Source organism: Mobula hypostoma, chromosome 6 (assembly GCF_963921235.1).
Source record: "Mobula hypostoma chromosome 6, sMobHyp1.1, whole genome shotgun sequence".
Taxonomy (NCBI): Eukaryota; Metazoa; Chordata; class Chondrichthyes; order Myliobatiformes; family Myliobatidae; genus Mobula; species Mobula hypostoma.
The window spans coordinates 178,371,389-178,398,467 of NC_086102.1; the positions used below are offsets into that span (position 1 = coordinate 178,371,389).

At 41.6% G+C, this 27,079-nt stretch overlaps 1 protein-coding gene across 2 annotated transcripts in view; it reads right to left on the reverse strand.

Annotated features, from left to right (window-relative positions):
- LOC134347737 (potassium voltage-gated channel subfamily H member 7-like) overlaps positions 1-27,079 on the reverse strand; it is a 579,490-nt gene that overhangs the window by 121,323 nt on the left and 431,088 nt on the right. For both annotated transcript variants that reach the window (XM_063050141.1, XM_063050140.1), the window contains one exon: positions 21,441-21,655. In XM_063050141.1, coding sequence (XP_062906211.1) covers positions 21,441-21,655 — 215 coding nt within the window. The remainder of the gene's footprint in view (positions 1-21,440; positions 21,656-27,079) is intronic.

Genomic DNA, 27,079 nt, shown 5'->3' on the forward strand with positions numbered 1-27,079 from the left:
ATTAAGAATGAACTCCTAATTCAGATAGAGCATGAATCAAAATTCTCTCTGTGTTGATTTGACAAATTTGTTACTCTGGTTCTTATTTGGTGAAGCATCATAGATGCAGTTTGATGAGATGAATTATCTCACCTGTCACAGCAAGGTCACTGACGAAAAAGGCTCCAAAATCCAATTAACAGTAGCACAAATTCCTAGAACAGCTTCTCCCTGTAACTCCATCCCCTTTGAAATTCCTTCAGTGTCATTAAAACCCTGACCAACCCAGGTTGCAAAATCTCCTCATGGATGCTCATAAGAGGATCCTCAAAAAGAAGAAAGTTACAGCTTTTATACTTCAGAGCTTAAAACGTCTTCGCCAGGTCTACCACACCTGCTTTCAATGCTGTCGGACTCCAAGAACTTCCCGCTTTTGGAGCTATTCCGATTTGCAATAATGAGTTGGCTGTTTTAATGCTGAGCTACTCAGTTTCTCAGTAAGCGCAGGCAGCAGAGAAGAAGGAGGCCAGATAAAGCCCAAAAAGAGTAGCTTGCCTCTAACTTTATAACTATGCTCTTGTTGGTCCTCATTCTCTGCCTCTGACAAAGTAAGCATTCTTCTCTACTTTCATTGGTAAAACTTTGGTTCTACAAACACCTTTTTTTCAGATCAAGCATGAACCAGCAGTCAATTCTGCAAGGAACTTGGCTTCAGATTCGAGCTGTATGATTTTCAATTTCTGGTAATTAACATCCTGAGTGAAATGTGGGAAGTCAGTCGATCGGATTTAAATGAGAAGCTGGAGTTCTAATATCACGGGCTTGAGCGACCTCCATGTCAAAATGAGGCCCAAAGAATCAATGACACAATTTACCCTATGAGCAACTTCAGGAGCCTATAAACCGTGCCTCAGGTAGCATCAGTTTGCATACTTAAATTTGTATTCCAATAATATTTACAATTAGTTTAATTTTTGAAATATGGTTTCAATCTTTAAAAAGATTGTTATATTATTCAGGAATGAGATAGCTTTAATATAAATTAGAAAGAGAAAAGGTTGAAAAACGCATGGATCCCAGTGTCATGTGTTTTTTTTGTCAGCATTTATTGTCCTTTCGTCCAAAGCATCTGCAAGATGTTGCTTTGGTTTTTGTTTCTTTCTTAGAATTAGCTTTTCAACTCATTTGGCTTGGAGCTCAGTGCTTATCAGTTTCGAGCACTGCTATGTATAATCTCTCAGTAGTGAAATAATTATCTCAATCCTTAAATTTAATCATTTTTCTATTGGTCATGGATATCATTTAGAGGCGTAAGAGGAGGAACTTCACTATTGACCTTTAACCTACGCAGGACGTGACTATGAGCAGCCCTACAGAAGGGAGAACTGTTTGCTCTTGACAAAAGTGGGCTGTCACACCTGATTGTTCGGGTGGACAGAGAGGTTGATGCAACAGGGTTCAGTATGAGGAACTCATTATCTGAATTTGAATGTGCTCCTATATTAAGAATGCAAGGAGTATGGAATTAAAAGAATAGTACCTCAACATGTGTAGCATAGCTGGGTGTTTCACTTCAATGGAGAGAAGTTGTGGAAGCTGTGCAAGAGCATGGGGAAAATTCCACAGCCTCTGGATTAGATCAGGGGTTCCCATCTTTTTTATGCCATGGACCCCTACCATTAATCAAGGGGTCTGTGAAGCCCAGGTTAGGAATCCCTGGATTAGATTCAAAATTTCCTCATTCTTGCTACAACCAGTCACAGGTCATGGTGGATAATTGAACAGCTAATGGAAGGAGGAGGTTTCAAGAACGATTACATTTTCAACAGCGGGCACAGCTTTGTTTAGCTAGTAATATCAAATGGATCTGCATCTACAAGTTTAAGCTCAAGTTCATTGTCATCTGACTGTATGTATATACAACCAAACAAAACACTACAGTGATCCCACAAAATATACATCACAAACAGCACATAAACCAAAATATTACCATATATTGGTTAATACAATATTATTCAAAATGGATTAAGTGCACAGCACAGATAAACAGTAAACAGCGCGCTCTCCTAGTAATCAGACTGCCCTGGTGGCAGGATATTCATTACTTTCACAGATGAGAGAAGAAACTGTTACCCAGTCTGTACCTTCTCCCTGACAGTAGAGGGTCAAAGAGATTGAGGGGTGGGTGGTAGGGACCCTCAACAATGCCTGAGGCCCTTTGTCTGCAATGCTTCTGGTAAATATCACAATTATGGGGGAACAAGACCCTGATGATTCTCTTAGCAGGCTTTTCTATCCTCTATATGTTCTTGCAGTCTGATGCCTTGCGGTGTCCATACTGCACAATGATGCAGCCAGACAGGACACTGCCGAAGGTATTCCTGTAGAAAGGAGTTAGAATGGGGGAAGGAAGCCTTCCATAGCCCAATCTCCTCAGAAAGTGTAGATGCTGCTGTGCCTTCTTGACTAGTGAGGAGATGCTTTGGGTGCAGGTTAGATCATCCATTATGTGCACACCACAGAGCTTTGTGCTCTTCACTCTTTCCACAGCAGAGCCATTGATGTGTGATGGAGAGTGGTCAATCTGTGCCTTCCTGAAGTCCACTTCATCTCTTTTTTCTTGTCCACGTTGAGACTCAGGTTATTGTTCTCACACCATTTGATAAACCTCTCTACCTCCTCCTTGTGTGCCAACTCATCATTGTTGCTGATGAGGCCAACCACTGTAGTATCATGAGCAAACTTGATGCTTTTTGAGCTGCGAGAACAGCAGCGGTCAGGGCCCGGAACCCTGGAGGGCACCAATGCTCAACATGATGAAGCTTGAGATGTTGCTACGAACTTGGTCTTTTTGTCAAGAATTCCAAGATCTAGTTATAGAGAGGGGTATTGAGTCCCAACGAGGACAATTTACCCACCAGCCTCTGAGGGACGATCATATCAAACACCAAGGTGAAGTTAATGAACAACACCCTAGCATATGAGGCAGCTTTTTCCAAATGGGACAGAATGGAATGGGAAGGCCGAGACTATGGCATCATCAATGGATCTCCTGCTGAGATCTTCATCATCTCAGATGAAAGTCTTCAGACAATTTGATTTACCAAAAAATATAAAGAAACAACAGAGTGCAATAGGTACACCGATGTTTCTAGACCCTGCCAATAACTCGACTGTAATAAGGATCTGCCACAGCTCACATTCGGTCCTCAAACTAAGGCATTTATGTGAAGAATGGAAAACTGTCCAGATATGTCCTGATCATCAATAAAATGAAACTCTAAGCTGGCCAACATTACACAATTTATTTGCTGATGAACATACGCAAAGTGATTCCGACTCCCATTCCATGTTTCACAATGCTATCAAGCAACACAGATTTAAGGATCAGCTGCTCACTTACACTGAATTTCAGTTTAGTCTTTAATGGCCCTGAGACATCTAATCCCCTGGGACTCCTGATCTCTCTGTTCCCTTATGGTCCCAGCCTGTCCATTCCATGAATAGCTATCCTTGGTTGTGTAGCAGGTAGCACAACACCGTTACAGCCTGAGGCATTCTGAAGTTCAGAGTTCAGTTCTGGCGCCTTGCTGTAACAAGTCTCTGTATCTTCCCCCCGCGGAATGCGTGGATCTCCTCCCACAGGTGGGTTACTTGGTCTTTGTAAATTTTCCTGTGATTAGAATCGGATTTGTTGGGAGTTGCTGGGGCAGAGTGGCTCAAAGGGCCAGATGGGCCCACTCTGTGCTGTATTACCAAATAAATAAAAGATTTGATTTCCATCAGTGGAAAGCTAGGAAGTCTGCTAATTTGGTACATCCTGATATGTGTCTTCATGCTCTCTCATCTAATCAGTGAAGTATTCTCCTGTGACATGAGTATGACCTGCGTGAACTCACTCCCAATCTACTACTTACTCAGCATTCATGCATAGCAACAGGACAGAACCCTTAATCATTCATCTGAATACTTTTAAGGATAGTGTGAAATACTTTGAACACATATTAATAAGGCAGAATGTATCTCTACAAGCCAGTGAAATAATAGTTTTAAAATAAAAATACAACTAATAACTAGAATGATCTATCTTCTTCCAGGAATCATCTTTCAATATAGACAGCAACGTACTTTTTTTGCAAATTACAATTCAAGCACATCAAATACTATGGATTATAAACAAACACATGCATGATTAATTAACTTAACAGAATTTGAAGAATTAAAAATAATATTTAGATGCATTATGAAACATTAATGAACTACTACACTGTTTTTTACAAATATAGGTCAGCAATTTGGTCCCCCTTCATTTTATCCTTCAATTGTCAACTTTAAGGCTTCCAATCTTATATCCTTTTCTAGAAGCAACACACACAAAATGCTGGAGGAACTCAGCAGGTCAGGCAGCATCTGTGAAAAAGAATAGAGTCGACATTTCAGGCTGAGACCTTTCTTCAGGACTGAGAAAAAAAGGGAAAGATACCAGAATAAAAAAGTGAGGTGGGAAGGGTCAAGGGCTGGAGAAGAAATAACCTGATATGAGAGGAGAGTGGACAAAAGGAGAAAGGGACCAGGGAGAAGTAATAGGTAGGTGAGAAGAAGTGGAAGGTCAGAGTGGGGAATAGAAGAAGGTAGGGTGAAATTTTCTCACCGGAAGGAGAAATTGATATTCATGCGATCAGGTTGGAGGCTACCTTGACGGAATATAAGGTGTTGCTCCTCCACCCTGACGGTGACCTCATTGTGGCCCAAGAGGAGGCCATGGACCCATAGGTCAGGACGGGAATGGGAATCAGAGTTAAAATGTTTGGCCACCAGGAAGTCACGCTTGGGGTGGATGGAGCAGAGGTGCTCGACGAGGCGGTCCCCCATTTTACGATGGATCTCACCAATGTAGCAGAGGCTGCATCATGAGCACTGGACACAATACAATCCTTTACTAGAAGGAGTCTGTTGAGCCTAAACATAAATTAATTACTAGCTGTCTTCCAGCCCCTCACAGCTCAGATTTATTTTACTACTTCTCTGACCTTTTCAGAATTTTAACGAGCTGTTGTAAAGCTACACATTAGAAATCATCCATTATGTATCTCAAGTTCAAACATAGCCTTGGTGGTACACTAACAAGCGGGTACTTGAAACTGTCGTGAATTGAAAAAGAACTGGATCAGAATCCATGTCTTCACTAACAGGATTCAAGCTGATTTGAATACAAATGAAAATCTAGTTACCCACTACTTCTCACGTACAAAGCTTTGGAAATCCCTTCCGACAACTAGGACTTTGACGATTGGTATTTATAGATAAGAATTAAATGTAGTTGTGCCCCTCCTCCTTGTTAAAGTTTGATTAACTGTCAGTATAAATCCCAATTAGTCTTAATCTATAGCACTGCCAGAAGTTGAGCTTTCTAAGTGCCACTTTCTTGTTCAAATGCCCTATTAATATTACTGCTTTCTTCCTATGCTGAATATCCTGAAACTTGTATCTCTGCATCTTTTAGAGATTTAATAAAGAACACAATTTTAGACCGGTCTCAGGATATTACCTGCCAATCAGTGACAACAGATATAGGGAAAATGTAATTTATAACATCAGCAATACTCAACTTTCTAAAGTAAATCAATCAATTTTGCTAAAACTAACAAAGGCAAGTGTGCCTCTCAAAGCACTTCGGATTCATTTGATGGCATTTTAAACTCTAATTGCGATAATAAAGTCTATTTTGCCACTGGTGTGCATTTTAAATGACTTTCCAGCCCATTGTAAATTAGGAAAAGAACATACAGGTATTTAGTTAAGGATTTATCTTCCTTCAGTTAGTCCTGACGAAGGGTCTCGGCCTGAAACGCCGACTGTACCTCTTCCTAGAGATGCTGCCCGGCCTGTTGCGTTCACCAGCAACTTTGATGTGTGTTAGAGGTATTTGGTATCCTCTTCATTCACTAGACATTCTGAATTACTTTCACGGCAAGTGTTGCTGTTCTGATAAGTGGGCAGTTTTACTGAGCAAGGTCATACAAGGAGGAGTGAAGGCCATCGGATACCAAAGGATACGCAATGGCCTAGTCATGAAAAGTACTTCAATTGAGTGGAAAATTATACAATAGGTAGTGGATTTGGCCCGGCCTATCATGGGTAAGGCCCTCCACACCACTGGCCACAGCTGTACGGAGCATTCTCCAGGAAAGCAGCAGCCATCACCTGGGACCCCCGACACCCAGGTCATGCTCTCTTCTTGCTGCTTCCATCTGGAAGAAGATCTAGAAGCCGCAGGACTCACACCACCAGGTTCAGGAACAGTTATTACCCCTCAACCATCAGGCTCTTTAACTAGCTGGAATAACTTCATTTGCCCCATCACTGAACTGTTCTCACTGCCCACGGACCCACTTTCAAAGACTCTGCAGCTCATGTTCTTGATATTTATTATTTATTTATTTTCTATAATTCTTTCTTTTTTACTTTCTTATTGTATTTGCACAGTTTGTTGCCTTTTGCACGCTGCTTGTCCGTCCTACTGGTGCGGTTTTTCATTGATTCTATCATGGTTATAGGATTTATTGAGTAGGTGTGCAAGAAAATGAATCCGAAGGTTGTATGTGCTGAGTTATATGTACTTCAATAATAAATTTATTTTGAATTTTGAACTTTGAACTTTGAATTTTTGCCATGGGACATTTTGTCCACTTGAGAACAATGTTCTCTCAGAACTACCATGTTATTAAAATATGGTCAGGAAGGCTGACAGGAGTCAGAAGACATCAGATTCAGGACATTATTCTTGGAATTCAGCTCGGCAATGTGTGTTTTTACTTATACTCAGTAGCCTTGTTTTGTCATATCTGATGGTTGCTTGGGGGCTGTTGCAACACAATTAAACTGAAAATTCTTTGAAAGCTTGTCTTTATTTTGCCTTGCACAGCTGCAATTTTATATTTGTTTCTCAGTTTTCATCTTGGCCACCCTCATCCAGGCAAATTTGGCATCTGGTTTCAGTTAGCTTGCCTTTAAATTGATGACTACTTAGCTTTGAATGAAGTAAAACCAGATGGAGGAGCAGGGAGAATGCCACACACCACTGTTGAGCAGTGCATTTATTTAAAGCAGGGATTCCCAGACTCTGGTCCAAGGATCCCTTGTTTAACAGCATTGGTCCCTGGCATAAAAAAGGGTTGATTTAGAGATACAGGGTAGAACAGGCCCTTCAGATGCAATGAGTTCACTGCCTATTTAATACTAGCCTAACCACAGGATAATTTACAATGGCCAATTAAATTTCTAACCAGTATATCTTTGGACTGCGGGAAGAAAATGGAGCATTCAGAGGAAACCCACGCACTCATGGGGAGACGTCCAAAATCCTCACAGACAGTGCTGGAATTGAATGCAGGAATTATTCTGTGGCTAGAATCTAAAAGGTGTTGATAGGACTTCCATTTCTTCCATTGAAGAAAACTGAGTGGGGCCACTCAGAATATATAAAATGCAATCAACTTGAGGGGAAATAAAAGAAATTGCATTTATATGGGTGCAGAAGCTAAATATTGTAGATGCTGGATATCTGAAGAATTTGTTGGAAATACTCTCCAGTTCAGCCTAAATCTATGACAAAAGAAAGGCATTTAATATTTCAGATATATAACCTCTATTTAGAACAGGAAAAATACAATGTAACAAGTTTCAAGCAAGTACAGAGCCAGAACAAGTATGGTGAGATCTTCGCTCTTTGGTCCCCTTGTTAACAGATATTTTCACGAACCTTCACTAGTCTTGACCAGTGTACTTTGAGCAGTGATTTCTGTGCATCAAATCGATCATCACACAGCACATTAAGGTTTAAATTAGGTTCAGATTTATCTTTATGCAACACATGCATTCATTAAAATACCATATGGCCATTCTAATATTGGTAGTCTAGGGCGCTGCATTCTTTAGTGATATCTCAGATCACAAACACCCTATTTTGCATATTAATTTATGTTATCTAGGACGCTATGTTTTTTGATTTTTAATTTAATTAATTTATTTATTGAGATACGGTGAGGAGTTGGCCCTTCTAGTCCTTTTGGCTGTGCCACCCAGCAATCCCCAATTTAATTCTAGTCTAATCACAGGACAATTTACAATGACCAATCGGTATGTCTTTGCAATGTGGGAGGAAACTGGAGCACCTGGAGGAAACCCACGTGGTCATGGGGCAAATGTACAAACCCCTCATAGGCCGTGGTGGGAATTGAACCAGGGTTGCCTGTACTGTAAAGCACTGTGCTAACCACTATGCTACCGTATCACCCCACGAGTGCGTGGATTTCCTCTGAATGCTCCAGTTTCCTCCCGCAGTCCAAAGACATACTGGTCATTGTAAATTGTCCTGTGATTAGGTTAGGGTTAAATAGAAAAGGAATGGCTGCTTTATTGGCGACTAGGGCTAGCGTTTTTAGTTCATTCAAGAAGGAGGTATAACAGAAGTGATTGGGAACTGGTAATATTTTCTTCATATTCCCTTGCCAAATGGTTTTCATCATGCCCATATGAAGTTTTGTTCCTCTTACTCCCCAACTTTACATGGTGTCAGAGAATCCTTCACTGAGGCACGCAGAATGAGATTCAGTAGTCTATTGTGTTTTCTTTCACTTATATATCTGGCTGTCAACTTCTGACAAAGGTCATTTGATCCACTTGAAACTAATCCTCTCACACTCATTGACAGAGTTCGTTGTTCTACGTGATCCTTTGAGGAGCCTGGCTGGACAAAACATATATGCCAGGAGCATCAAATGATTGTAGTATAATTGTAGTTCAAGTTTAATTATCATTCAGTCATACATGAATATAGCTAAATGACGCAGTGTTCCCTTGTGCCAAGGTGCAAAACAAATGACCAAAAACACACATCACACTGCACATAGCACAGAGCACAAAGAACACAATGGTTAACATTTCAGAAAAAAAACATACAGACACAAAGAAAAAAGATATAGCTCAAGTCCCTGAGTGGCATGACTAGATTAATGGTAAGTTGTCCTGGTACAGCTTGTTCTTCAGCTGAGCAAACACCGGAGGGCAGCACTGAGCAAAATTCGAGAGTAGCACTGAGCATACACTGGAGAGCAGCATTGAAGGGAACAGCTAGCCCTCAACACAGAATGGATTCCAGCATGCCCACAGAGGCTCCCCCTCTCTCCCACACTGCCTTGCCATCTCCTCCCCTTGGTGGCTGCAACAGGTGACCTCGTGGAGAGGGCGCAGTCCTTGCCACAACTAAGGCAACACAATTCCCTTGCTGTCAGTCTCGCCAATGGACCAGTGAACCTGACTTGGAGTAATATGATCACAATAAAACCGTTCAAGACAAACACTCATTCAATGGTACACAATTTCAGGCAACAATGCAACAACGGTATGCAATAAGTCCAGCTCCATCGCTATTGTGCAACTCACTGATGGGATAGTCTAGCAGTACTTGATTTTCTTCCTATCTAGCAGCAACTTGTGATTATAAAGACAATGTACGAGATGAAAGATTACACTTTTGATAGGACCCAGAGTGGCTGCTGCACCTGAGTGCACTGCACCTTGCCAGAAGATTAACCTCTTTTCAGCTTGGGCCGTGCGTGTGGGAAGACCAGCTTGTGTGTAATCTACCCAAGAACGGTTGATATGCTGCGTCCAATGTGTGCAAAGTCTTCTGAAAACGTTGTTACTAAATGATATCCCAGTGGGTCATTTATCTGTACTCCTGAAGGGGCAGTACCAAGGCTTGATGCAAGACACTACAATGGAGCCATATCCTCGTCACAGAAAGGTGATAAAAAAAATCCAGCAAGCTCTATAATGTACTTACAAGGAAAATCCTATCAAAATATTTTCCTACAAATTGGAGATGGTCGGCAAACATAACCTATTTATTTATTGAGATGCATCGCAGAATGGATCCTTCCGGCCCTTGGAGTTGTGCTGCCCAGAAACCCCTGATTTAATCCTAGCCTAATCATGGGACAATTTACAATGACCAGTTAACTAACCACCAGGTAGGTCTTTGACGGTGGGAGGAAACCGGAGCAGCAGGAGGAAACCCTTGCGGTCACTGGGAGAGTGTACAAGCTCTTTACTGGCAGTGGTGGGAATTGAACCTGGGTTGCCTGTACTGTAAAGCATTTTGCTAACCACTATGCTACCGTACCACGCTGAAGGATTATAATAAATGGAGAGATCTCTTGTCAGACTGTAGCTTCATTGCTTATTACAATCTATTCGCTATTCACTGACAGAATCAGCATTTAACCCCCTCCCTAACTGCTCATGGGAAGGTAGAGGTGAGCCACTTTCTTGAACTGTTGCTCGACCAGTCTTTCTAGTAAAGGTATTCACACTGGTCTGTAAGGTACTGAGTTTCACAGTGATAATAAAGGAGAAATACATACTTCCAAATCATCATAGTGTGTGATTGGGGGGGAACATGCAGATAATGCTTCCATGTATTTCTGAAATCCTTGGCCGCTGTTGGTGTTTCGGAAGTGCTGTTGGAGTAACACGGGTGAGTAATTGAAATGCATGTTGTGGACAATGCACACTGCAGACATGGTGTGCTGTTGGTGAGTGGAAAGAACACTTAGGATGGTAGATAGGGTACTGTAATACAGGTGTTTTTGCTCTGGATAGTATCAAATTACATGAATGTTGTAGGACTGGTGCTCATGCAGTAGAGTGAAGAGTGTTCCAGCATTACAACTTGTGAAAATGTCAGGAGGTTCAAGATTCAAGATCGTTTAAAGTAATTTCTACTACACAAGTGTAAAGGAGAATGAAATAACTATTACTCTGGATCCAATGCAGCATACAAAAACATAGTAAGATAAAAAAAAATAAAAATACAATAAATATAAATACATAAGATAGCTTATATATGCACATAGATTGATTATATTCACATAAGGTGACACTAGGTACAGGAATGTCTGTGTATAAGGTGACTAATAGGAATAATAAAGTAGTGGTCATGGGACAGGTTAGTGGCTGGAGATGTTGATTAACCTTACTGCTTGGGGAAAGTCGCAAACATGAGGAATTCTGCAGATGCTGGAAATTCAAGCAACACACATCAAAGTTGCTGGTGAACGCAGCAGGCCACCAGGCAGCATCTCTAGGAAGAGGCACAGTCGACGTTTCGGGCCAAGACCCTTTGTCAGGACTAACTGAAAGAAGAGCTAGTAAGAGATTTGAAAGTGGGAGGGGGAGGGGGAGATCCAAAATGATAGGAGAAGACAGGAGGGGGAGAGATGGCGCCAAGAGCTGGACAGGTGATAGGCAAAAGGGTTATGAGAGGATCATGGGACAGGAGGCCCAGGGAAAAAGAAAAGGGGGAGGGAGGAAAACCCAGAGGATGGGCAAGGGGTATAGTGAGAGGGACAGAGGGAGAAAAAGGAGAAAGAGAGAAAGAATTGTGTATATAAATAAATAATGGATGGGGTACGAGGGTGACGTGGGGCATTAGCGAAAGTTTGAGAAGTCAATGTTCATGCCATCAGGTTGGAGGCTACCCAGTCGGAATATAAGGTGTTGTTCCTCCATCCTGAGTGTGGCTTCATCTTTACAGTAGAAGAGGCCGTGGATAGACATATCAGAATGGGAATGGGACGTGGAATTAAAATGTGTGGCCACTGGGAGATCCTGCTTTCTCTGGCGGACAGAGGAAAGGGAAAGTAATGTAACTGCTTTTGAGTCTGGTGTCCCTGGTGTGAATGCTAAGTAGCCTTGTCCTTGATGGAAGCGGGCCAAACAGTCCATGAGCAGGGTGGGTTGGATCCTTCATGATATGGCTGGCCCCTGCTGTATACACGTATGTCCTTAATGGCAGGTACGCTGGTGTCAATAATGCACTGGGCAGTTTTGATTATCGGTTGCAATGCCTCCCTGTCCACTACAGTGCAGTTTCTGTGCCATGAGGCGATGCAGCATGTTGGGATGCTCTTTACTGCGCTTCTGTAGAAGGTTGTGAGTATTGATGTGCATAGCCCAGCTCTCTTCAGCCTCCTCAGAAAGTAGAATCGTTAGGGAGCTTTCTTGTTTTATTTATTAATTGAGATACAGCATTCTTGCCCTTTATGCCACACCGCCATTTACAAGGACCAATTAACCTACCAACTAGTTTGTCTTTTGACTGTGGGAGGAAACCAGAGCACCTGGAGGAAATCCACGCGGTCACAGAGAGAACGTGTACAAACTCCTTACTGGCAGCAGTGGGAATCGAATTTGGATTGCCTGTTCTGGGACCATGAGAGGTTGTTCAAGGTATGCCAATGCAGGAGTCTGAAACTGTTCGCAGATAATCGGGTGTTCGATGAACAGTTGTGTATGAGCAGAGTGTGCAGTGGTGGGTTCAGCACACTGTCCTGGAGGACAATCGTGTTGAGGATGATGGGGAGTGAGGAGCAGATGTGCGTCCTGACTATTTGAAGTCTGTTCATTAGGGAGTCCAACGCCCAGTGGCACAGTGGTGCCTTCGGACTGAGGTGTAGGAGTCTGTTCACCCAGGTCTGAGGGACAATAGTGCTTTACGTGCTGTCTATATCCCTCAGAGCTCGAACGCTAAGGACACATTAAGGAAGCTTTAGAGTATCATCATGAATGAAACTGATTTATTCATTGCAGGGCACCTAGCCTGCCACTGGCTGCTGTGTCCACAGTTATTATACGGCTGGTTGAGTTGAATATATAGTTATTCGTAACTTCAGGGTGCTGATGTTGGGAAACTTGATGATGGTAATGCCACTGAATTTCAGAAGGAGCATGATGAGATACTCTCTTATTGGAAATAGTTATGATCCAACAGCCACAGCCAACTGCCTTTGTGCAAATTATGACTTTGATCACTTGATCACTGGCACACCTCAGGGGTGTGTGCTTGGTCCACTGCTCTACTCTTTATATACACATGACTATGTGGCTCGGCATAGCTCAAATTTCATCTTTAAACTTGCTGACGATACAGCCATTGTTGGTAGAATCTCAGGTGGCGACGAGAGGGCGTACAGGAGTGAGATATGGCAACTAGTGGAATGGTGCCACAGCAGCAACCTGGCACTCAATGTCAGTAAGATGAAAGAGCTGATTGTGGACTTCAGGAAGGGTAAGACAAAGGAACACATACCAATCCTCATAGAGGGATCAGAAGTGGAAAGAGTGAGCAACTTCAAGTTCCTGTGTGTCAAGATCTCTGAGGGTCTAACCTGGTCCCAACATATTGATGTAATTATAAAGAAGGTAAGACAGCAGCTATACGTTATTAGGAGTTTAAAGAGATTTGGCATGTCAACAGATACACTCAAAAACTTCTATAGTTGTACCATGGAGAGCATTCTGACAGGCTGCATCACTGTCTGGTATGGGGGGGGGGCTACTGCACAGGACTAAAGGAAGCAGCAGAAGGTTGTAAATTTAGTCATCTTCATCTTGGGTACTTGCCTACAAAGTACCCAGGACATCTTTAGGGAGCAGTGTCTCAGAAAGGCAGCATCCATTATTAAGAAACTCCAGCACCCAGGTCATGCCCTTTTCTCACTGTTAACATCAGGTAGGAGATACAGAAGCCTGAAGGCACACACTCAGCGATTCAGGAACAGCTTCTTCCCCTCTGCCATCTGATTCCTTAATGGACTTTGAATCTTTAGACACTACCTCACTTTTTAAAAAAATATATAGTATTTCTGTTTTTGCACGTTTTGGTTTTTAATCTATTCAATACATGTAATTGATTTACTTATTTATTTATTATTATTTATTTATTTTATTTATTTTTTTCCTCTCTCTGCTAGATTATGTACTGCATTGAACTGCTGCTGCTAAGTTAACAAATTTCATGTCACATGCCGGTGATAATGAACCTGATTCTGATCCTGATTGAGTGTTTTCCCCTTGATCCGCTGAGTTCTCCTTGAAACTACATACACTCAGTCAATTTCAAAGCCCACAGTTCAAAGTAAATTTTATTATCAACGTACATATATGTCATTATCTACAATGTTGAGATTCATTTTCTTGTGGGCATACTCAATAAATCTATAGAATAATAACCACAACAGAATCAATAAAGGACCAGCCAACTAAGGCGTTCAACCAGAGCGCAGAAAACTGTGGAAATACAAAAAGAAGAAATGATAATAATAAATAAATAAGGAATAAAGATCAAGAACATGAGATGAAGAGTCATTGAATGTGAGTCCATTGGTTGTGGGAACATTTCAATGATGGGGCAAGTGAAGGTGAGTGATGTTATCTCCTTTGGTTCAAGAGCCTGATGGTTGACAGTTAGTAATTGTTCCTGAACCTGGTGGAGTGCCCTGAGGCTCCTGTACCTTTCTCCTGACAGTAACAGTGAGAAGGCACGTTCTGGGTGGTGAGGGTCCCTGATAATGGACGCTGTTTTCCTACAACATTATTTTACATAGATGTGCTCAATGGTTGGGATGGCTTTACCTGTGATATACTGGGCTATATCCACTACTTTTTGTAGCATTTTCCATTCAAGGACATTGGTGTTTCCAGACGAGGCTGTGTCAATATACTCTCCACTACACATCTATAGAAGTTTGTCAAAGTTTTAGATGCCACGCTGAATCTCTTCAAACTTCTAGGGAAGTAGAGGCACTGCTATGCCTTCCTTGTAATTGCACTTATGTGCTGTGCCCAGGGCAGGTCCTCAAAAGTCAAAAGCTGCCTTGATTTTGTGGGCAATAACTCTTGCCTCACCTCACCTTTGAAATTTGGTTCTTTGGTCCAAGGCATTGATGGGATCTGGAAAATCCAAACTCAGCATTGGTGAGTAGTTTCCTGGTGAGTCAGTACCAGTAGCAGCACTCTTAACAATACCTATCATCACTTTGATAACGGAAAGTCGATGATTTGGATCTTAATTCACTGGAAAGGATTCATTTTGCTTTTTGGGAAAGGACATGTCTGGGCAGTGTTCCATATTGTCAGTGAGTGCCAATGTTTTGACTGTACTGGAGCAAATTGATTAGAAGTGTGACTAATTCTGGAAAACAGTTCTTCAGTATTACGGTGGGGATGCTGTCCAATTCAATTGCCTTTGCATCCAGTGTCTTCAGCTGTTTGTGAAATCAGGTAGAGTGAATTGAAATGACTGAAATCTGGCTTTTTGGAATCTCAGTAGGAATGGTGGGATCTCAGGAGGAATCCAAGTATGATTATTCAAACAACACTTCTGACTCATCCTGACTGCCAACCATCAGCCTTGTTGTGGCACTCATGTCATAGGCCTCCACCTCACACCCTACTTCTCCTCCCATTTGCTGTTCAGTTGTCCCTCACCATTCAAAACTACATGCTCACATCACTTGAGGAGTGACTAACTGCCAACATAAATAGAAATTGAAAGGTGTTCTCTAGGCATAAGAGTAGTGACACCTGTCATGAGCTGGCCTTGCCCCGTATTTGTTAATTGTTAACTAGAATTGTTAAGCCCTTGTGCATTCTGTTTAGTCTTGTCAAATTAATTGTGTCTGTCACGGATGTCCCTTATTCTATGATTATTTAATGTGGACCCCCAATTAGTGCCAATCGCTGGGTGTGTGTGTGTGTGTGTTTTGAGAATGACTCATCTCGTGGTGTCGCTGGGTGAAGCCATCAACATTCAGTTGGAATTCTAGATTCTGCCTCAGCGTGTGGGTCTGTCATTCCTCTGCACCTGGGTTCAGTCATCTGTCTGTGCTCACCGTGACAAGAACCCATGGAAGAGTCTGACAAATTAAGGACAAAAATGGGAACTTGCACATTCCTGAGGGTATTTTTGACATACTAAAAGAATACCTTACGTGTCTTAACGGGGAAGAAGCTGCTTCCAAAGCTGTAATGAAAGGTGAGGCGCTGGATCTACTAAATATTGACTGAGTGGAGCAACTAGAAAAATTAGCTGAATTTAAAGAAGGTAAGTCAGCAGGATTGGATGGGATGCATCCTAGAATTTTCAGGGAAGTACGGATGGAAATCAGGAGTGCACTGAAAATAATCTTCAAAGCTTTTTAGATATGAGGATGCAAGTGCTACCACCCAATTCAAATAAGGAAGCCAAATAACCACAGGCTAGTCAGTTCAACTCTGATGGTAAGACGGCGGTAAGAAGGCTTTAAGGAACAATTGTCCAGTTTAGTGTTAAAAGTCGTAGAGTTTATAGTGCACTACAGCAGAAAAATAGGCCCCTTGGAACATCTAGCCCATGTCAAACTGTTTTTCTGCCTTGGCTCATTGACCTAGGCCTGGACCTGGAACATAGCCCTCCATTCCCCTCCCATCCATGTCTGGAGGGAACTTGATCAATTGCCTTCATTTTAACTACAGCAAATCAACACAGATTAGTTACAAGCAAACTGTCTATCCAACTCGACAGAATATTTTGATGACAAAACAGATAATGTTGGTGACAATAATACAGTCAATGTGATGCACTACGGGCTTTATAGATTTTGATAAGGTGCTATGTAATAGCCTTTTTAGCAAAGCTGAATCATGTGGCAATAAAGGAGCTTTAACAACATGGATACAAATTTAGCTAAGCAATAGAAAACGAGGGTTGTGGTAAATGGTTGCCTTTCCAATCACCTGCTGCACATGAGTTCTTCTCCTATGTCATTAGTTACCATCCTTTTATTTCACATCTGTGATCTCATCTTATCCTTGAGCAGTCCCAAGCTCCTCCCCACCAAAGTGAACTGTCTCTCACTGTCCTCCTGTTGGCAAACTTCATCAGTTTTATTGACTATCAAAGTAAACACAGTACTGTGCAAACACAAGAAAATCTGCAGATGCTGGAATTTCAAGCAACACACTTAAAAGTTGCTGGTGAACGCAGCAGGCCAGGCAGCATTTCTAGGAAACGTCGACTGTACCCCTTCCTAGAGATGCTGCCTGGCCTGCTGCGTTCACCAGCAACTTTTATGTGTGTTGCACAGTACTGTGCAAAAGACTTAGGCACATCTGTAAAGCTATGGTACCTAAAACCTTTATAAAGTACTGTATTTGTCAATGTGGAGTAGGAGTGAGTTGTAAATCCGATGTGAGCAAAGGATGTTGGGAATGGTGAGGGTGGAGCACCATGAGACGGGTGTGGGACAGGTGGCAGAGAAGGAGTTCCAGGGGCAGGGAGTGACATGGGTGCAGATTCACCCAGCCCTGAGACACCAAGCATTTGATTCCAAACCAAATGGTTTATTGAACATTATAAAATGTCTCTCTGGTGCTTCCTGCTCCCTCCCCTGTCCCTTTCCCTATTCCCAACCATGATTCCCCTTTCTGTGCCTCCTTCCGACTTTCAGTCGACAATAGAGAACCCATATCAGAATCAGGTTTATCATCACTCACATATGTCATGAAATTTGTGTTTTTCTGTGGCAGCAGTACAGTGCAATACATAAAATTACTACAGTGCTGTGCAGAATTCTTAGGCACTCTAGCTGTATATATAATGGGTAACAAAGAGATGGCAGAGGAACTAAATGAGTATTTTGCATCAGTCTTCACAGTGGAAGACATTAGCAACGTACCTGATAGCCAGAGGTCACAGGAAATAGAATTAGGTACAGTCAAGATTACTAGAAAGTGCTTGGGAAGCTAAATGGACTAAGAATAGATAAGTCTCCCAGACTGGATGAGGTGCATCTACGGGTTCTGAAGGAGCTGGCTTTGGAGATTGTGGAGGCATTGGAAATGATCTTTCAGGAATCAATAGACTCTGGCATGGTTCCGAAGGACTGGAAGGTTGCAAATGTAGTTCCGCTGTTTAAGAAAGGAGGGAGGCAGCAGAAAGAAAATTACAGACCTATTAGTCTGACATCAGTAGTTGGAAAGTTATTAGAGTTGATCCTCAAGGACAAGGTTATGAAATACCTTGAGGTGCATGACAAGATCGGCCCAAGCCAGCATGGTTTCATGAAGGGAAGATCCTGCCTCCACAACTTATTGGAATTTTTTGAGTTAATCTCGAATAAGATTGACAAGGGAGAGGCTGTGGACGTTGTGTACTTGGATTTTCAAAAGGCCTTCGATAAGGTGCCACATAAGAGGCTGCTTAATAAGATGCGAGCCCATGGAATTACAGGAAAGATACTGGAATGGGTGGAGCATTGGCTGATAGGTAGAAAGCAAAGGGTGGGAATAAAGGGATCCTATTCTGATTGGTTGCCGGTTACTAGTGGTGTTCCGTAGGGGTCGGTGTTGGGGCCACTTCTTTTTACAATGTATATCGATGATTTGGATTATGGATTAAATGGTTTTGTGGCTAAGTTTGCAGATGACACCAAGATAGGTGGAGGAGCAGGAAGTGTTGAAGAAACGGAAAGGTTGCAGAGAGACTTGGTCAGTTTGGGAGAGTGGGCAAAGAAATGGCAGATGAGATACAATGTTGAGAAATGTACGGTTGTACATTTTGGAAGAAGAAATAATTGGGCAGATTATTATTTAGATGGGGAGAAAATTCGAAAATTGGAAGTGCAAAGGGACTTGGGGGTCCTCGTGCAGGATACCCTAAAGGTTAACCACCAGGTTGGATCGGCAGTAAGGAAAGCGAATGCTATGTTGGCATTCATTTCAAGGGGAATAGTGTATAAGAGTAAAGAAGTGTTGATGAGGCTCTATGGGGCACTGTTGGAGACCTCATTTGGAATACTGTGTGCAGCTTTGGGCCCCCTATCTTAGAAGGGATGTTCTGATGTTGGAGAGAGTTCAGAGAAGATTTACCAGTATGATTCCTGGAATGCAGGGGCTAATGTATGAGGAACATTTGTCGGCTCTTGGACTTTTATTTATTAGAGCATAGGAGAATGAGAGGGGATCTCATAGCAACATTTCGAATGTTGAAAGGGTTGGACAGAGTAGATGTGGAAAGACTGTTTCCCTTGGTGGGTGAGTCCAGAACAAGAGGCCACAGTCTTAGAATTAGAGGGTACCCATTTAAAACAGAGATGAGGAGAAACTTTTTCTGGCCAGGGGGTCATGGATTTATGGAATTCATTGCCACATACAGCTGTGGAGGCCCGATCATTGAGGGTGTTTAAGGAGGAGATTGATAGGTATCTAATTAGTCAGGGTATCAAGGGATATGGGGGAAAAGCCAGAAACTGGAACTAGATGGGAGAATAGTTTAGCTCATGGTGGAGTGGCGGAGCAGATTCGATGGGCCGAATGGCCTACTTCTGCTTCTTTGTCTTGTGATCTTGTGATTTGATATATCTGATCTACTATTAATAATCTTGGAATGGAGTCACTGGTCAAAATATCCAAGGAGAAAAATTGAAAATATAGTATGGAGGATTCGTTGGGTAAATCTCCATGGTGGCAGACACCACAGCCCAACTATTGATGAAAAAAAACAGCTTACAGTGAATTTGAAACATTTTTCTTCCCTACAGAGGAGAAAAGGTTAAATCATGGTGCAATTCATATGTATGTATATACACACAGAAATATTTTGAAAAGGTTAAATAAAGGTCAAAACAACAGAACTTAAAATAGAAATTTAATATCATTATGCAAGTTTCTAATATATTACATACAGGAGAAAATCTGCAGATGCTGGAAATCAAAATTCTGGAGGAACTCAGCGGGTCAGGGAGTATCTATGGGAAAGAGTAAACAGTCAATGTTTTTGGCCAAGACCTTTCTTTAGGACTGGAAAGGAAGGGGAGAAGTCAGGGTGAGAAGGTGGGGGAGGGGAGGAAGAAGTACAAGGTGGTAGATGATAGGTGAAACTGGGAGAGGAGTGTTTACGTTGACTGTTTACTCTTCTTTTTATAGATGCTGCCTGACCTGCTGAGTTCCTCTAGTATTTTGTGTGTGTTCCTAATATATTACATGATATATGTGTGCAAGTTCAAGAATGTCAAATAAATTCAAAAGTCATCTCAATCGGTCTTAATGTGTATGAATGTAGATTTGATCATGTGCCTCCCTCTAAATTGCTTTGTAATTTTATAAGTTGCTGCAGTATATTATTTCTTATTTGAATCCATGCAATTTCAGAAATCTGCTAGTAGTTAAAATACTGAAAGAGATAAAGTACATTTTTCTAAACATTGTATTGCCTTACTTCAGGTTGTGGCTGTTGAAACATCCCTCACATGTTGAGAGGAACAACATGAGTTAGTGAGACAAAATCAAAAAAATCCTTTGCTGAATATCTGCAAGCATCCCGATAGAAGTATCTCTTTTAAAATGGCTTCTTAAGAGAAATGGCTTGGGGCAAGCATACTCCGCTTGACCTAAGATCATTTCCTTTTTATTCCAGTATATGACGATGTGTACTAATGGATCTTTTGATAAATGTGAAGTCTGGATGATTGTGTGGTACTTGCAATTAGATTACCCACATGCGGATGTATGGACTTCCCAGGAATGCATTACACTTCATGACTTACCTTCAGAAAGAATGTTACCTTGGAATCATAGAAAAGTACAGGACAGAAATAGGCCCTTCAGCCCATCTAGTCCATGATGAGCCATTAAGCTGCCTACTCCCATCGACCTGCACCAGGACCATATTCCTCCATTCTCCTACCATCCATGTAGCTATCCAAACTTCTCTTAAACGTTGACATCGCGTTTGCATACAACACTTGTGCTGGCAACTTGCTCCAAACTTTCACAAACCTCTGAGTGAAGAAGATCTTCCTCATGTTCCCCTTAAACTTTTCACCTTTCACCCTTAACTCGGCTCTATTTGTAGTCCCAGCCAACCTCAGAGGAAAAACCCTGCTTGAATTTATTCTATCTATATCCCTCATAATTCCATATCCCTCTGTCAAATCTCCTCTCAATCTTCTATGTTCCAAGAGATAAAGTCCTAACCTATTCAATCTTTCCTTATTACCCAGGTCCCTTCTTGACTTTATTTCTTTTGCATCTTATTACAGTGAATGTGATAGGAGCTTTTGGTAGTATCGAAAATAAATGAGTTATTCCACTCGTTTTGCAGCACGGTCTGCAGAATTCTTTTGTAACCCATCTTTTCTGTATAATTGAACATGGCATTACAGTGTTAGCAGAAGACGGGACAAGTGTGGTTTGTTGTTATTCAGTCGTTAAGTTGAGTCCGACTCTTCATGACCTCATGGAACAGAGGGTCTGTAGAGTTTTCATGACAAGATATGGAAGTAGATTCTGCACAGATACTGCTGCTGCCCAGGTTGGGACCTGGCTGGGTTTGAACTCAGGACCATCTGCCTTGAAGTCCAGTGCTGATGCCACTACACCACCAGTCGGTGCGCAAGTGTGGTATTTAGGTATTATTTCTCAGCTAAAACAATTCCACGATTGCAGCCTGGTTTTACTAAGGTCACAAGGCCACACGGGCTTGCAAAATTGTTAAAAATAATAATGATTAATTCATTATAAAAATCTTTAGAAGAGATTAAGGTTTCTAAAACTTTGTTCTATGTCAAAGATCTTACCTGTGTCACTTTTTCTGTGACATTGTGTGTCCTTTCCTTCACTTTCGGTGCAATGATGGTCTTTTCTGATGAAGGTGGAGATGCACTCTTCTTTTCAGCTTTTATATCAGAAAAGTTCAGGGTGATTTGAGGAATCTTGCTAATTGTGCTATATTTGTTGAGATTAGAATCTGAGGTGGAGCCCAGTAGGCTTGACTTGATATGATTAAAAGGTCCTGTAGAAATGACAGTAAAATATGCAAGGTTTATTTTGCACATCAGATCATCTACTCAGGTTCATCTTTTCCATTAGACTGAGCTTCCAGTATGTAAATTATAAATAAAAGAACATTTCATCTATTTAATAATAATGATAAAATATTATTAATTGCAGGTGCTAAAGTTAATTGGAATTTCAAAGAATGTGAATTAAAAATGCATTCATTGTATTTTCCAATTTTTATTTCTGTTAAGTGTTAAATAAGAAAATGCCTTCTATTTACATTGTAACTTGAGGGAATGGAGAAAGGAGCACATGTAAACAGTGATCTACTTTAGCACATCGCATGCAAGATCAATGATGATAGAGTAGATTGCCATCTCAGCTGTCACCTGGCCATTTGCCAAAATTAAAGCATGGATTATCATATATTAGATTAACAGCTCGTTAATAGCTTTTGATGGATGTATTATACATGCACATTAACTTCAGCTTGATGCAGAAGCAAAGATTCAATAATGTTAGTCACTTTTACACATTCAGTTCACCACAGTACTTCAACTGGGCCAAATAAATGTGAACAGTTCAATGATTATACGAATTCAATTGTTTTTGAATGGGGAGCTTCTTCACTCAGATGGTGTGTGAGCATCAAATGAACTGTCAGTGGAAGTGGTAGATATGTGTTCAGTTGTAAAATTTCAGAGAAGTTTGGATAGGTTCATTGAGGTACAGAGGGCTATGGTCCCGATGCAGGTAGGGGAGATTAGGCAGCAAACCACGATGGCTTGGACTAGATTGGCCGAAGGACCTGCTTCTGTGTGTAGATGATCCTATGACATCATGAAGTTCCGCAGCACAAGTTAATGTACTTTCAAGAATACATACTTGAGAAAAGTAATGTCCTGCCATTAGCTATGATCTATGAGCATTTAGAACCTAGAACAGTACAGCATAGGAAAAGGCACTTTGGCCCACAAGGTTGTGCTGAACCAAATAAATTAGAGCTCAAGTGGCCAACTAAACTAATTCCTTATGTCTACACAAAATCTATATCCCAATAGTTTCTTCACATTCATGTGCCTATCTAAACTTCTCTTGCCCCGCTTTATTTCAAAATTTTAGACTCTATAGACTGTAACCAGATGAGATTTTTCAATTTGTGTTGATTTAAGTGAGAGTGCCTGTTGAGTTTATGCTTCCTCTTTGCATTTTTATGTGCACTTATTTTGATTCTTAGGTTTACTTAATGCATGGCTTGAAGGAGGTTTCTATAGAGTCACTCTTAATCATGGTAAATACAGTATGTTGGACTGAATCTTTTCTCACTGTTGCCATCAGGTAGAAGGTACAAGATCCTCAGGACTTGCACTGCCGGATTCAAGAACAGTTACTACCCCTCAACTATCAGGCTCTTGAACAAAAAGGTCTAATGACACTCATCTATTGAGATGTTCCCATAACTAATAATCTCACTTTAAGGACTCTTTAGCTTGTTATTTCATGCTCTCATTATTAATTACTATTATATATGCATTTGCAGTTTGTTGTCTTCGATGCTCTACTTGATCTCTCATTGACCCTGTTATAGCTAATATTCTATAATTTGCTGAGTATGCCCACAGGAAAAAGAATTTCAGGGTTGTATGTGGTGACATATATGTACTCTGATAATAAAATTTACTTTGAACATTGAACTTTGAATCTTATTACCTGGACTCACTGTTTGGAGTTGCCATTTATAATTTCCCCAGCCAGGTATTTTAGTGACCCAGATTTAGAACCCTCTTTTCCTGAAGTGAAGTACCCTGGGCTCCAGTAGCTTGGTTTGCACAACATGAAGGCATCCAGGGACACATTGAGAAAGCTCTATTCCCTCATCTTCACTAAAACCCGTTGACAGGTGACAAAATGCAACTCCCAGCTTTGATGGCTGTAAAATTTGTGAGCCATTTGCTAATAGTTTTTCAAATGCCTCTGACAGAAACTTATTTTGATTCTTAGTCCTGGTTATGTGACCACTGACACCAGGCAGACAATCCCCAAAGGGTATTGATAGTGGCTGGAGTCACCCATCTTGTAAAGACATTGCCCGGAAGAAGGCAATGCCAAACCACTTCGGTAGAAAAATTTGCCAAGAATAATCATGGTCAAGACTATGATCTCCCACGCCATACAACATGGGACATGATGATGATGATGATGATGAATTAAAAGTAATTAACATATTTAAATTTTTGTCCAGAAAATAGACAAAACACCTAAAATGACAAAAATCGTTAAGAACATTAAAGTAAATTTAAATGATTAAAATCAAAGGAAGGTAGTTTCCCCTTTGTTTCTTATGCAGAACCTTACAGTTCCAAGTAAAATTAATGAAGTCTTTGATCCTGTCTCTGCACCTTTCCAAGCCTTGCCAAGGAGACAATAGCAGGAAAACATAACAGGACTCAGCTCTGCCACGGAATGGCACCTAGATTCTAACGATGTAACAAATGCACAGATTTGATTTACTAATTCTAGATGCTGGAAATCTCAGCAGGCCAGGCAGCGTCTATGGAAAAGGGTGCAGGTGATCTTTCTGCCCGAGGCCCTTCACCTAGCTTTAAATTAATCACTTTCACTTTTGACAATGTATGCTTAGAAGATATGATCTCACTTCTATATAACTGCGTAATACTGTAAGTTCCACTGGAAATCAACAGCTATTATTATCAACATCCAGGCCGTTATCTGTGTTTGATTTCATTGGGATGGATTACGCAAGAAAAATAAACTCCATGTTTGCATCTCCTCTTTAAAGCACATCAGAGCCCACGATGTTTACTGGTCTTTTGAACTGAGCAGTTTCAGTAGATACCATCCACCAGCCTAGTTATTCTACAGGAATAACATTCAGAAGTTTCACAGCCTTCTTCTAGATCTACAGAATACTTTTTCTTATCTGCTAATATTATTATGCTAATATTATTTTGTGTTGTGTGTTGTATGTGTGTATTAACTGGGTTTTGCACCTTGGTCCATGAGGAACATTGTTTCATTTAGCTATATACAAGTTTGCAGTTGAATGACAATAAGCTTGAACGTATTCCTCCAACAAAATTTGCTCAGTAATTAGCAGACGATGGACATGAGGTTTCGACAATGCTTGTGTTTCATTTAAACAAATGATGAAACGGGCACCACACTAGTGCAATGAGGTAAGGAAGAACAGTTCATTATTATCATTCAATTAATGAATGACACTGCACTAAATTGAACTGAACTAAAAACAGAAAATTCACACAGATATGCTGGGTTTGGAGGACCTGAGATATAAGGAAAGATTGAATTAGTTACGACTGTATTCTTTAGAATGTAGAAGTTTGAGAGGAGATCTGATGGAGGTATAAAAAAATTATGAGGGGTATAGATAGGGTAAATGCAAGCAGTCTTTTTCTGTTCAGGTTGTGTGGGACTAGGGTCACGGGTTAAGGGTGAAAGGTGAGAAGTTTTAGAGGGAACATGAGGGAAACTTCTTCAGTCAGAGAGTTGTGAGAGTGTGGAATGAGCTGCCAGCACAGTAGTGCAAGCAAGCTCAATTTCAATGTTTAAGAAAAGTTTAGATAGGTACATGGGTAGTAGAGTTATGGAGGGCTATGGTCCTGGTGCAGGTTGATAGGAGTAGGCAGTTTAAATGGTTTCAGCATGGAGTAGATGGGGCGAATTATCTGTTTCTGTGCGGTATTCTTCTATGACTATATAACTGAGCTGAATTGAATATGCCTGGACAACATACATCAAAGTTGCTGGTGAACGCAGCAGGCCAAGCAGCATCTATAGGAAGAGGCGCAGTAGACGTTTCAGGCCGAGACCCTTCGTCAGGACTAACTGAAGGAAGAGTGAGTAAGGGATTTGAAAGCTGGAAGGGGAGGGGGAGATGCAAAATGATAGGAGAAGACAGGAGGGGGAGGGATAGAGCCGAGAGCTGGACAGGTGATAGGCAAAAGGGGATACGAGAGGATCATGGGACAGGAGGTCCGGGAAGAAAGACGGGGGGGGGTGACCCAGAGGATGGGCAAGAGGCACATCCAGAGGGACAGAGGGAGAAAAAGAAGAGCGAGAGAAAGAATGTGTGCATAAAAATGAGTAACAGCTGGGGTACGAGGGGGAGGTGGGGCCCAGCGGAAGTTAGAGAAGTCAATGTTCACGCCATCAGGTTGGAGGCTACCCAGACGGAATATAAGGTGTTGTTCCTCCAACCTGAGTGTGGCTTCATCTCCACAGTAGAGGAGGCCGTGGACAGACACGTCAGAATGGGAACGGGACGCGGAATCAAAATGTGTGGCCACTGGGAGATCCTGCTTTCTCTGGCGGACAGAGCGTAGATGTTCAGCAAAGCGGTCTCCCAGTCTGCGTCGGGTCTCACCAATATATAAAAGGCCACATCGGGAGCACTGGACGCAGTATATCACCCCAGTCGACTCACAGGTGAAGTGATGCCTCACCTGGAAGGACTGTTTGGGGCCCTGAATGGTGGTAAGGGAGGAAGTGTAAGGGCATGTGTAGCACTTGTTCCGCTTACACGGATAAGTGCCAGGAGGGATATGAGTGGGGAGGGATGGGGGGAACGAATGGACAAGGGAGTTGTGTAGGGAGCAATCCCTGCGGAATGCAGAGAGAGGGGGGGAGGGAAAGATGTGCTTAGTGGTGGGATCCCGTTGGAGGTGGCGGAAGTTACGGAGAATAATATGTTGGACCCGGAGGCTGGTGGGGTGGTAGGTGAGGACCAGGGGAACCCTATTCCTAGTGGGGTGGTGGGAGGATGGAGTGAGAGCAGATGTACGTGAAATGGAGGAGATGCGTTTAAGAGCAGAGTTGATAGTGGAGGAAGGGAAGCCCCTTTCTTTAAAAAATGAAGACATCTCCCTCGTCCTAGAATGAAAAGCCTCATCCTGAGAGCAGATGCGGCGGAGACGGAGGAATTGCGAGAAGGGGATGGCGTTTTTGCAAGAGACAGGGTGAGAAGAGGAATAGTCCAGATAGCTGTGAGAGTCAGTAGGCTTATAGTAGACATCAGTGGAGAGTCAGTAGGCTTATAGTAGACATCAGTAGACATCAGAATATGCCTGGTCTGTTTTGATGATTTATGGTTTGGTTTTTTTATATTCTGTGTTTTTCCACTAGATTTTTTTGCCATTTTGCATGATTTGTTTTTTTTTTGCGTGTTGGTGGTTTGATATTTTTCTTTGAATGGGTTCCATGGCTTTCTTTGTTTTGTGGCTGTCTATGTGAAGATGGAATCTCAGGGTTGTGTACTGCATACATACTTTGATAATAAATGAATCTTTCATTGAGTCTTTCCTGATTTAAGTGTGAAAAACAAAGTATATAAAAGTATTTTATTGAAATATATCTCAACCAGCAAATATAAAAGTAAATAGTTTTTAAAGAAGTTAGA